At 35.6% G+C, this 13,814-nt stretch overlaps 1 protein-coding gene across 1 annotated transcript in view; it reads right to left on the reverse strand.

Annotated features, from left to right (window-relative positions):
• Nucleotides 1–13,814, reverse strand: part of Pdgfc (platelet derived growth factor C) — a 197,413-nt gene that overhangs the window by 40,243 nt on the left and 143,356 nt on the right. The window contains exon 3 of the mRNA XM_042668451.1: nucleotides 7,787–7,967. Coding sequence (XP_042524385.1) covers nucleotides 7,787–7,967 — 181 coding nt within the window. The remainder of the gene's footprint in view (nucleotides 1–7,786; nucleotides 7,968–13,814) is intronic.

Below are 13,814 nucleotides of genomic sequence, written 5' to 3' on the forward strand. Positions count from 1 at the left end.
ACACAAATCATACCAACTGTGAAATGCTTTCTTATGTAATAAGAATTAACTGAAACAAAAGGATCAATAGAAATACAACATAGATAGAACAATCTTTATATGAAAGACAGCATCATGCCCATGGGGAACAAACTGGGTTGAAAATGGCTTTCAGCCAACTATCTATTCTCTAAAGCAGTTGCATAATTGCTTTGGTGCTATAAAACATTATCTTTTAACTCCTTGCAGAAATACACAAGCACAATATATATATGAATAAAAATCAAATCATTCAATCATGCATTAGACCACAGTAGGTACAGCACTGGAAATACCCATTTAATTCTCTTAATAATACAAAAAAGTTCTAAGGTAAAGACTTTCTCTTAATTTTCTATGGAAATCAAAATTTGTTTTGAGAGCAACACTTTTACATAACATAGAAATGCAGTGGAATTATTAAGAAGGTTCATAAGATATACTTTAAAAAATTCAAGCATATACTTCCACAGAATTTTTTCTCAGTGATACTTCCCTATGCAATTTTATTCTATGCATGCTTATTTTTTTCTAAAATAAGAAAGTCAACACTGAATTTGAAGCTTTCTTGGAGATTTGGATGGAATTTTTCTGAACTTGAACATAAAAGCAAATTTGGCTTTTTGTTAAGATTTTTCTTTATAAGACTTTCACAGTGCAATAATTTGGCATATGCCAGAGGGATAAGAAACCCCCTCCCTCTCCTCTTTCCAACTTCAGTGTTCACTGGGCTGCTTTGTTCTCTGCATCCTGCATAATTAATAACTACTTTGGCAATCAGTCATGCATTCCTCAATGGCACCTCAGGCACCAAGTGTCCTTCTCACCCTCTCTAGAAAAAACATGTACAAGGGCCAGCCCACTGACTTAACTCTAGACAAGTCATTTACAAAGTCATCATGAGGGAAAACACATAGTTAGGGTGACAATGGGGCTAACAACCCAATAGTGTCCTGATATCACAGAAAACTCTACAATAACAATCTATACTATTAGTTCATCTGTCCATAAAATCTTTTTTTTTTTCTTGAACTCTGGGCCTACGCACTTGTTCCTGAGCTCTTCGTCAAGGCTAGCACTCTACCACTTGTGCCACAGAGCCACTTCCGGCTTTTGCTGTTCATGTGGTGCTCAGGAATCGAACCCAGGGCCTTATGCGTTCAAGGCAAGTGCTCTACCACTGAGCCATCTTCCCAGACCCTCTCCATGAATTCTTAAGCACACAAATAAGAACTCCACTATTTAAACAAGTTTAACTGATTATGCATCTCCTAAAAAGCAATAAGACAAATTTAGTAGGAAGATAAAGCTACTGTCTCACTGGATGGTACAGTAAAAGTATTCTGCTGACTCCTCAGACCTCAGCTAACCACCTTTTCAGGTAGTAGTTAAACCCTGATAATAAGTACTACAATGGATGATACCCAATTCTTTTAATGTAAGCCTATACTTTCACTACATGGACAGAAGAGTAAATAAGTTATTATAAATACTATCTTACTATTTATCTCAAAAACTTTAAAACATCATATTTAATCAAATCATTTAAGAAATTAATGTGTGTTTTTCAAGATAATGCTCACCAGATTTGAAAAAAATATAGAAAATCCCTACATTTCAAAAGTATCTAAAGTAACACATCAAGCATAATATTATATTACTTAGTTCTCTAAGAACTAAGAAAAAATAAATAAGAAATAATGAAGAAAAATTACTGAAATAAGACTAGAATTAATGATACTAAGATAAGGTTTAGATTAATAAAATAGAGTTCGAATTTTGTATTTTATTTAAAAGACACATGGGGCCAGGAGGTGGCTCAGTGGTAAAGTGCTTGCCTTGCATGCATGAGGCTCTGGGTTTGATTCCTCAGCAGCACATACGCAGAAAAAGTTGAAAGTGGCACTATGGCTCAAGTGGCAGGGTACTAGCCTTAAGTTGAAGAGCTGAGGGACAGCACCCAGGCCCAGAGTTCAAGCCCCACAACCGACAAAAAATAAATAAAAAATAAAAGACACATATGGTTTATTTGAAGTTTTTTCACAAAAATATATACAAGGTTTTGATATTTCAGGCTGAGAAATAAAACTTTTTATAAAGTCTTTTGATCCTGGAGTAAAAGATCCTTATGTTTTAATCTTTGCAGGTCTTTTAACATTTTAAATAATGGTGCTTATACTACACTACACAGAGTAAAACATATATAATCTAATATAAATGACTCCAAAATTAAACAAGAAATTTTCTCTTCTATCTAAAAGGTCTGAAGTATGCTCTTGGTTCTCTCTGTGTGTGGCCTCCAAACAGAAATGAGCTAGCACTGTTTTATTTCAGTTTTGCTTCATTTCTTCTCAAACAATCTCTCTCTGATAATCTACAAGTTCTATTTTTTCCCTTTCTTTTGGCACGAAAGAAAAAAGTTAAGACATTTTTAATTCCATATGCACAATCATAAAAGTAGAATGAATATCATTTATCCTTATCATTTGCACAGATTTATTTTTCATTATTACTGGAGCATAACTGGGAAATAATATATCCAAAAATAATTGTGTGAATTAGCATTGAAATGTCAAAGATTTAAATGGATGTGGTTCAACTAGTATTACAGATATTTTTTAAAAGCTACAACTGCCACAGCTACAGGCTAGGATTTCATGTTGGCATTTTTAAAACTAAAATGGAGAGATAAATTTTATTTACATCTCAGTCTAAGTTATTTGGGAATCAAAAATTATAGTAAGATTGCAACACTTCCAATCAAAGAGATGTATTTATAAGACAGAGGTGTTGAAAAATTCAATCAGCAACACTTCATTAAAAAATAAGGTATCATTCATTATTTAGCGGGATGGCCTATTATTTATTAACTAATGGACAGTCATCTTACAAGGGTGGGCATAGTTTTTAATAACAATCTATGTGTCAAAAGCTACTAGTGAGAATATTATCCTATATTTACAACTGTTCATTTAAGACACAGGGTAATCCAATCCTGAGGGCACTAAAGGTGGAATAGAATCAGACATCCATTCATGCTCACAAAGAGGTATCTCTTTACTTACAAAGTATAAGGAATTTAAAAACAATTTTTCTGTAATTTTCCCTGGAAATAAAATGTGCTTTGACTTAAGTTTTCCATTTATAAATAGGTGTAAAATGTTGTTTAGCTGTGGGGCCCCAGGTAACTCATGCCTATATTTTTAGGTACTCAGGAGGCTGAGATTTGAGGATCTCAGCAGAAAGCCAGCCTGGTAAGGGAAGATTGTGAAACTCTTATCTCCAATCATGGAAAAACTGGAAGTGAAGGTGTGGCTCAAAGTGGTACAGTGTTGGGTGGCCTTGAGCAAAAGAGTTCTGGGTCACCACCCAGGAACTGAGTATAAGCCCCATAAACAATTCAAAAAACATGTTTAAGTTGATTATTGAAGATAAGTAAAACATTATACATATTAATAACAAGAAAATGATAAATATGTGTTATGTTCTTCAATTCTGGTGGATGTGTCATTACCCATCCCTCCTCACTGTAAACAAAGAATCCCTTGCCATGTTCCTACAGTAGGGACAGATTCAGTCCTCAGTGAGATAGCACACTGAGTCATGAGCAGGAGAATATGTGATGTAATTCTATGCTTCTAGTTATGTATGATCTTAATGATGCAGAAGTAGCACAAGCGACTTATCTCATATGAGGAGCAGTTGCTGTTCAGCAACTCTAAGGGAAATGGCTGAATATCTATGAAATCCTAAACCGAAGCTGCAATGGGTCTGGTATTGAGTCAGGCACTCATATCATACTCATTTCGGAAAGTTCACAGTCTACAAAGGACTTTTGAATCATATTTTGTCATTTCAAAGTGAAGGAGCCATTGTGGTAGCAGCATCAAGGGGCATATTGTAGCAGTGGGTTTGCAGTATTTCAAACCACAACCTCTGGGGCACAGTATTTGCTAATATGAAGTACTCAGCCGAGAAAGAGGAAAAAACAAAATATCAGAGATGATACAGGGGATTGCAGGGGCACTTGCCCCTGAGCAAATGCCATAAGAACCATTAAGCCTATTCTCTAAGAGGGAAACCTTCTTCCTTCAGGCTTTCATTTATGTGATGCAAAGATAAGACTGATTCATTGCTGCCTAGCTAGTGTGCAGAGGTGCATGGGGCATGGGGAGATGTCACTTAGCTATACAAGGATAACTCAAAACATTCTGCAAAGCTTAACAGTATAATCACCTATCCATTTCTCACTCATCAAGCCTTCCCCTTTGCAGGCAATTATTAAGAGTAGAATGAATGTGTCTACAAGTGAGGAGAAAGGTGAATTAGAATACAAGAGACAGGAGGAAATAGCAGGCAAACTGTCAAAGCAAATTTAAAGAAGAGCCAATTTGTGACAATGGAAAAATTATACAACACACACATACAAATTAACTTCTTCAGGGGGTAGTATTTATTAAAAATCATCAAATGTATACTTATTTGACAATGTAAGACCTTCCCTACCTTCAAACTCTATTATTTTCTCCAGCCCAAGATCAACTATTCTCTCAATATGGTCAGATTAGTTGCAATGCCCCTGCAAGCCATCATTCATGTACGTATAGTCCAGGTAGGTCACTTTAGAAAGAAGGACTCAAAAACACTGTGAGACTTAATGTCAGTCCATCAAAGGCTATATTTATGATTAATCAAAATGTCCTAGTAACTATTTACAAAGGTACTGAATTGAATGATGGTTCACACTTGATCCAAGGCTTCTCAGTTGTCCTGCATGGTCTCAGGTGACAGGGGTTTTCTTTGGCAATGGAATGAATGGTAATATCTATAATCCATAAATGTCTATCAGTATATCTATACATGTCTGTCAGATTCATATAAAGTTGATGAATCTGGTAGACAGAGATATGCAGTGCATTTGTCAGCAAACCCTCTGTTAGTTCAGCTAGGGTGACAGGTATGTAATCATTTCAACATTTAAGTATTGACAGATCATAATAGGCTCCTTGAACTGGGTGCTATAAACATTCTGTGCTCCTGTCTTGAGATATTTAATTTAATCCACATACTTCAGATAATATAGTCATAAAAATCATAAAAAGATAACCCTTACTGTTGGCATACATCCAGATCAGCTTTTGAGTTTTCTTTTGTAGCAGAAACATTAGATTAGCATAATGTGAAGAGAAGAGTCACACCCTTTCTTTTCTTTCTTTTTCCCTTCCTTCCTTCCTTCCTTTTCTTCCTTCCTTCCTTTCTTCCTTCCTTCCTTCCTTCCTTCTTTTCCTCCTTCCTTCCTTTCTTTCTTTTGTTGTTGGGGCTTGAACTCTGGGCCTGGGCACTATCCCTGAGTTCTTCAGCTCAAGGTTAGTGCTCTACCACTTGAGCCAGAGGGCCACTTCTGGCTTTTTCTGTTTATAAAGTGCTGAGGAATCGAACCCAGGGCCTCATCCATGAGAGGCAAGCCCTCTACCACTGACTCACCTTCCCAGACCTCTTTTTTCATTTACTATTTACTTTTATCCTAGGATGGGAATGTGTAAGTACCTACTAATATACATATGTGTGTATTCACACACATACATTAAAAAAAAAATTTGTCCCAGTCCTGGGGCTTAAACTCAGGACTTGGGTGCTGTTCCTGAGACACTTGAACAACAGATCCATTTCCACCTTTTTGGTGGTTAATTGCAGAAAAGGATCTCAAGGACTTTCCTGCCCAGGCTGAGTTCAAATTGTGATCCTCAGATCTTAGCCTACTGAGTAGCTAGGATTACAGGAAGGAGCCACTGGTGAATGGCAAAATAATAAATTCTATAAGGCAGGAGTCAAAGAATAATTCTTAGTGGCTTTAATCAAACAAAAAAATCACAGTACTAAAATAGTGCATATCAACAATATTTTTTAAATGTATGGACTTCTGTACCTGAAATAACTTTCATTTCTAGTTCAAATTGTTAAATTCTATTAAATCCTAAAATCTCAAATGCAAATTATTAAATTAAGACATTTTCAAAAGTAAAGAAAATGTTAGAATCTCTGATCTCAAAATGTATTTCAGAACGGGATAGAAATATAGACATGTAAAATAAACTATGTAAGAATTTGATTAAGAGTCACAAACAAATTTCTATTTTAGAGATACCATCAATTTGTGCAATAAAGTATTACAATTAACTAAAAGTATACAATTAACTGAAAAAATTATCATTTTCAAATTTAGATAGCATTTTATTGTTTTTGAGCTACATTTATACTTAAAATTACGACATTAAATGTTGGCTCCATAATTTTTATATTTTCTTTGCATTATTGCTTGTGTAATTGCTTTTCTGCTCAATAAGAACTTACGCTGTCAAAAAAAGTATCCTTCATCATATTGTGTTCTACTTGCTTCTGTTAAATTTGTTAAATATACCAGCTGTTAAATCCTTTTTAACTGTGATACTATTGGTTAAATTTCAAAGTCATACTATAAAACACCAACATAAGAACTGCTAGATTATGAACAGAATGTAATAAAAAACAGCAACATATTTTTCAGCATTTTTGAGATCTAGTAGCAGATAGGGATGTTTGAAATAATACATAAAATACAAAAAGAAAATAATTATGTTGCAAAGTATAATTATAATTAGACAAAATTGAAATATTCCTTAAACTCTAGTAAGAGTGAAAAATTCTTGAGTATCAGGGTCATGAATATTATTAAAGCAGTATAAATCTTAAATAGGAGAACAGAGGTAACTAACTTTTAAAATACATTTGATATATTGATCTAAAAGAACTCTGATAAGTTTGCCTTTCTTTAGGAAAAGAAAAGTTGTTAGGTATATATTTATAAACAGTATATCTAAAGTTAGTTTTTGGAGAAATATGAGTAGAAATGATCCCACTTTAATGGAAAAAGGTAAAATGAATAAAACATGAATATTTAAGTCACAACAAATACAAATTCAGTCAACAAATTCAGTCAAAATGGTATTAATCTCAAATAGCACTAGATTCTAGCTCTGCAATGTATTAATTCCAAAAGGAATTAGAAAATAAGGATAGCAGGTTCTGAATAACAAGAGTTAGTAAGATTAAAAAGTAATCCTTTTTTTTGTTGTTGATGGTCATGGGGCCTGAACTCTGGGCCTGGGCGCTGTCCCTCAGCTCTTCAGCTCAAGGCTAGCGCTCTACCACCTGAGCCACAGCGCCACTTCCGGCTTTTTTCTTTTTGCTTATGTGGTGCTGAGGAATTGAACACAGGGCCTCATGCATGTAAGGCAAGCACTCTACCACTGAGCTACCTTCCCAGCCCCAACAAAGTCCATTTTTTAATGTTTTATTTTCCTTTTGATGGTATTGGGGTTTGAACTCACAGCCTAATCACTTGCTAGGCAGTTAGTTGCTTTACCACTTCAGCCATACCTCTAGTCCTAAAAGTCCAATTTTTATGGTGTTTACTAGATAATAAAAGAGTTATACATACATTAACAAAAAATTTCTTTGTGATTTCCCAACAAAGCTGAAAAACCAAACAGCTATGAATGGCTAAAGAAAGGCTTTGGTATATTCTACAAATGTAAAAGCACATATTTCATTAATTATTTTGACTAGACATTAAATATTTCTAAGGATCTAAAGTGATGGCATTTAGGTTGTGGGAAAAACTCAAATCAGTGAAAGGTCTTTGGTTTTCTGATTCCTATTTTAAAAGGAAGAAATCAAGTAGACAAACAGTAGGTTCACTGGAAGTCTAGAATCTCCAAGTGATACTTACTGGAGCCACAATGTTGTAGTGGATGCAGAATCCTGGTTCAGAAGGAAAATACTCATCAGATACAAATCTTATCCTGATTTGATTTCCTTTAGAAATTTGTTTCCCTGGTACAGCGCCAGAACCACACCAGCGCCCTAACACAGTTCCATCGCTGGGTTCTTCAACTTCTACAAAATCATACCTACAAGAAGATACAGGGAAAAGAGAACAAATCATGATCTCTTATTTTGGCAGATCAAATTCCATATCTTCAGATTCAGTGAACACTCAGACCATAGCAACTATTAATCTAACATTTTACTGGATGGAGATAATTCAATATTCAGAAGAAGAAACAATGGAAAGAAAATCATAATTGAAGAAATCCTGAGTCTTATTTTTGATGTTCTCCAGTTTTGTTATTAAAAAATGCCAAATTTACTAAATAGCCATCTTAGAACTAAAATATTTTGTATGAAGTAACTCTATCTGACATTCAATTCATGAGTTGTTCAATGCTTTTACCATATGGAGGTAACAGTCTTTCTACAGTCTTAATTGCTTTTAGCACTGACCATTGTTTTCTGAAAGTAATTTATCATAGCTATGGTCTTGGCTTCCTTTTCACAGCTGAGAGGAGAACTATATTGGAGCCATCTCTTTACAAATCCTCCACCTCCACTTTGTTTAGTACTAATTCTGCAGTCTTCCTGTGGATTCTCAGCTCACTGACATCTTTCACATATATGTATGTGTGTGTACGTGACCCACCTTTCTTAGACTACTAAATTCTTGAAAAAAAGAGTTAGTTTTGCCTTTCTCGGTTTTACACCACCTATTGAGTCTTGACCATAAGTTTTTTTGTGTGTGGGGGGTCTGGTCGGGGACCTGAACTCTGGGCCTGGGCGCTGTCCCTAAGCTCTTCAGCTCAATACTAGCACTCTACCACTTGAGCCACAGCGCCACTTCTGGCCTTTTTCTTTTTGCTTATGTGGTGCTGAGGAATCGAATCCAGGGCCTCATGCATGCAAGGCAAGCGTTCTATCACTGAGCCACCTTCCCAACCTATGAATGTCTGTTTTAAACATGCTAAATTTGCTTGGGAAGATTTAGATCCGAGGAAGTTGCAGCAGTATTGTCTCACAAGATAATATTTCAAAAATATGTAGAAACATTTTCAGTGAGGTGAAGGACTGACCACTATAAGGGAACTATTGAAATGGAGTGAGCAATGTCTGAGAACACTTAACATTGGAAAGTTTTGGACACAAATATTTGTCTCATAACCCCCATGTCTGTCAAATATTCCACTGGACATTTAGTGCAGGTGAAATTTCTGCTCTTGATTTTCCATGTTCAGAATTAGACATTATCACATGTATAAACATAGTTATGTTTATACTATTTTAGTTTGAGCTAAATTTTCCAGAAATAGACATTCAACAATCCAACAAAGTAAGCCAAATTTTATACCTTGTTTAGCACATTGCTATAGTTGCCCTATGCTCCAGAAAAATAAATCATAAAAAGAAACTTTTGATACACTATTTACATAAGTAATAATAAGTATACATACATCTATACCTACGGCTATCGCACTCACAATAAGTCTGCTTAAAAGATGCAAACATATTACCAACTTCTTTTACTCTAATTACTAATGTACATTTACAACATTATAATAGAAATTAATATTATGTCAGCGTTTTATTTTCAGTAATGGGGATCAAACTCAGGGCTTTGTGAGGAGCTGAGCAAGTACTCCACTTGTGAGCTAAACCCCAGCCTTTATTTTAACTTTCTATCATATGTGGGCCTTTCATTTAATTCTTGAGCAACTACACATATAACTAGACAATTGGAAAATAGCTAAACCCCAGCCTTTATTTTAACTTTCTATCATATGTGGGCCTTTCATTTAATTCTTGAGCAACTACACATATAATTAGAAGATTGGAAGATAGCTTCTTTAAATTGTACTTTAGAATACTAAATAGGATACTGCAAAAATTTTGTTAAAAAAATAAGTCCGATGTGGTTGGAAAACTGATTTTTGTTGTTGTTGTTGTTTTTCCAAGTCCCAAGGCTTGAATGCAGGGCATGGGCACTGTCCCTGAACTTCTTTTGCTAAAGGCTAGCACTCTACCACTTGAGCTATAGCTCTAGTTCTGGCTTATTTTGTAGTTTACTGGAGTTAAGAGTCTCACGGAGTTTCCTGCCTAGGCTGGCCTGAACTGTGATCCTCAGATCTCAGCCTCCTGAGTAGCTATGACAAAAAATAAAATTTTATGTTGTATTGATATTCAAGAAGAAAAACTTGTTGAAATAAGACAAAATGTAAGACAAAATGTAACTAAGTATCTTTATAAGTTTTCTCTCTAAGAAATTATTCATAAGTCAATTACAGCATGCAGCTCAACCTATTTTCCCTCATCTATAAATTGAGGCTATTGACCTCAATCTCACAGAGGTAAATTAAAGTGGAACAGTACATATACTATCCTTAAACATTCTAGATATAGACTTTCCACTCTCTAAAGTGTTCCCCATTTCTAGTCTGTACCTTTTCATACCCGGATAGCTACTATTTAAGATAAACTGAAGGCTTTGAAATCAATAAAAGAAGAAAAGTCTAAAACACAAGGAAAAATTGAGTCATAGATTAGGACTGCATAAACCAGACATACTTATTTCAGAACATGGTGTGTGTGTGTGTGTGTGTGTGTGTGTGTGTGTGTGTGTGTGTAGAGAAATGGAAGTGGGAGGTAAACAGTTCAAATATAAATCATTCAAATGTCAGCAATTATCATTTTCATCAAATGGTAATTTTCACAAGCTTATCTACACGGTAAACAAAGCTTCTCTTCAGAGATTCTCAGTTGGTTCTGTGCTTGGGAGGTAAAACAACATCGGACAAGATTTTCTGTATTCATTTCATAAGTGTTTATGAGCAATGACTCATAAATTCATATACTGATGTGCTGGAGCCTAAGGAAACAAAGATGAAACTATAGCTTCTTTGGGATCAAGGTCCATAAAGCACATCAGCATGAACTCTACCAAGAGAGAACTCTGACAAACTGGAAAAATAAGAGTCACTTTACATTGGGAGATTAGGATCACTTTACTGACTATTTGACGTCTGGGCTGTCAGTGAGTATTGACTGACCGGGGTGAAAAGGCAGGGACATGGAAATGCATTCTAGCAAGAAGTACAATACACAAGAGGTAATTTTAGAATGAAGGGGCCAGGCATGGTCAATCATGAATAGAGGATGAGACACAAAGAAAGGGATGCAAAATCAAGCAGGAAAAAGAGGCAGAGGTGGGGGAGCCTTGCTATTGCAGACTAAGCTGTTAGAACCTTATTTTTTTATTTTTAGGCCAATGTTGTAAACAGGGGTGAACACAGTTTTAAATTTTGTCAATACATTAAAAGAAAAAAACCTGAATCTTGTGCAAAAAAAATCTGTATTTCTCAGTTTATGTTTGAAGAACTGGCAATATTGAATAGTTCTGAGTCTTACCACCTTTACTATGACTCTATAAATGCTCATCTTCCAGAGCTGATGTGAGTCCCAGGACAGGAAAGGTTCTTGTTTACTTTAGTTTTTTCTGCAGCACTTGCATGCCCAGCTCACAGTAAACAGCTGAACGTGAGCAGTGATAAAAAGAGCACTTGTTTTCACAGCTACTGAAGTTAGAGTTAAGTAAAAAAGACTACATGAGCTATATCCTTTTTGGGTTGAGAATTTGCTACTTACTTGCTAACTTTTTTCTTTAACACCTAGATCTCTTCACTTATTTATTTATATTATTTGCCCTATAATCATTAGCGTGGGACAGCTCTGTAGCATAGGAAGCCCTTGGAGGTTTCAAAGAAGGCAGTAACAAAATCATCAAATACTTAAGGCATCCTAGGAAATATTTCACGTGTGAGTCATGAGGCAAGATGCTTTAACAAAGACACACAAAGAGCAGTCAGTAAAAGGAGGAGCATTCCAGATGTAAGGGAAGAGGGAAATTGAGGGGTGGGTTTCCTATCACAGCAGATATGACCTATAGCAACAAATGCTATAGGAAGATTAGAAAAGAGAAAACAAGCACCCCCAGCAGATCTGGCAATTATGAGATCATTTGCAATTAACAGGTTGGGAAGAAAGAATACTTGTGTCTAAATGTTTCTTGAGATCATTATCAAAATAGCTATCATAAGTGAAATATAGGAAGCATCCCCAGAAAAAAGAACATCATGTTCTGTAAATCTAAAATGATAACTTATATTATTACTTGAGTTTACATAATTTTCTGTTCATAGATGCTTATCTGATTTGTGACTTTTTTAAATAAAAAATGTTTTTGCTGGGTGTCAGTCACTCATACCTATAATTCTAGTTATTCAGGATGCTTGAAGTCAGCGTGGGCAGGAAAGTCCATGAAATTCTTATCTCCAACCAACTCCCAAAAAGCCAGAAGTGGAGTTGTAGCTCAAGTGGTAGAGTGCTAGCCATGAGCAAAAAAGCTCAGGGATAGTGCCCAAGCCCTGAGTTTGAGCCCCAGAACTGTAACATACACACACAAAAATATATTTTAAATGGTTTTTAATCTTTTTTTTAATTGTGAAAATACTGTACAGAGGAGTTACAATTACATGGGCAAGATAACAAGTACATTTCTTATCAAGCATTGTTGCCTTCTGTTTGTTTCTCCTTCCCATCCCTTCCCATACTCCCCCACATCTCTCCCCATCTGATCCTCCCCCCTTAAATGGTTTTTAAATTCAGAAATATCTTGAGTAAAACTCTTAAAAGGTTATTAATTGGTCCCGGCAGTGGTGGCTCACGCCTGTGTCTAGTTACTCAGCAGGCTGAGATCTGAGGATCATGATTCAATTCCAGCCCAGGAAGCAAAGTCTATCAGACTCTTATTTCCAGTTAGTCATCCCAAAAGCCAGAAGTAGAGCTGTGAAAAAAGTGGTAGAATTATAGCGTTAAGCAAAAGGAGTTCAAGGACAGCACCCAGGCCCTGATTTCAAGCCTCAGGACACAAAAACAAACAAACATATAAGTTAGGTTGGGAACTACAGACACACAGATACATAGTAGCTTGTTTAGCACACGTGTGAGGCCCCGAGTTCAATGTCTGACATTGAAAAACAAACAAACAAACAAAAATGATTGTCCACTCCTATTTATTTCAAGAAGACTTTTGCCACTGAATTTGGTACCATTTTAAAACAATCATATTATTTTCAAGGTTTATAGCTAAATAACTCATGATTATTTCTTGCATGTTGATGTAAGCCTGAAGCATACATTGATCATGTTGATTTAATAATCTATATGGTATTGTATTCCATGATGGTTAAATGAACCTACCATCTACAAAGAGTACCACCCTCTTTGTTTAAAGAACAGTAAAACTTTTTTTTTTAATTTTTATTTTTTGTGAACACACTGTACAGAGGGGTTACAATTACATGGGCAGGTTAATGCATACACTTCTTATCAAGCATTGCAGCCTCCTCCTTTGTTTACCCTTCACATTCCTTCCCACCCAATCCTCCCCGCCTCCCCCCCCCCCCACCCGCACCAACATTGTAAAGCTCGTTTTCGACATGACAACTTGTACTTCTCATTGTTGTAACAGGTCCACCTGTATCCTTAAACGACTTGTTTTTCCCCATCTCCTCTACAAGTTATACTGACATCAAATATAGTGAAAGCAGGGGTTAAACTGTGGGGGAGGGACATACAAAGCTACAAAGAGATAATCTTATAAATGCGTTAGAAACAAATGCATGAAAGAAAAAAAACATTAAAATACATATCTAAGGGCTCATTTTCCTAACATCACATTATCTGACCTTTTCCGCTTGACTCATACATATACTAGATATTGCAAATAAGGGAAACCATGGGACCTATGTTTCTTTGGGCCTGGCTTACTTCACTTAATATAATTTTTTCCAAGTTTTTCCATTTCCTAACAAATGGGGCAATGTCATTCTTTCTGATGGAGGCATAGAATTCCATTTTTTATATACCAC

The sequence above is a fragment of the Dipodomys spectabilis genome, unplaced genomic scaffold (genome assembly GCF_019054845.1).
Source record: "Dipodomys spectabilis isolate Male_0828 unplaced genomic scaffold, ASM1905484v1 ptg000436l, whole genome shotgun sequence".
NCBI lineage: Eukaryota > Metazoa > Chordata > Mammalia > Rodentia > Heteromyidae > Dipodomys > Dipodomys spectabilis.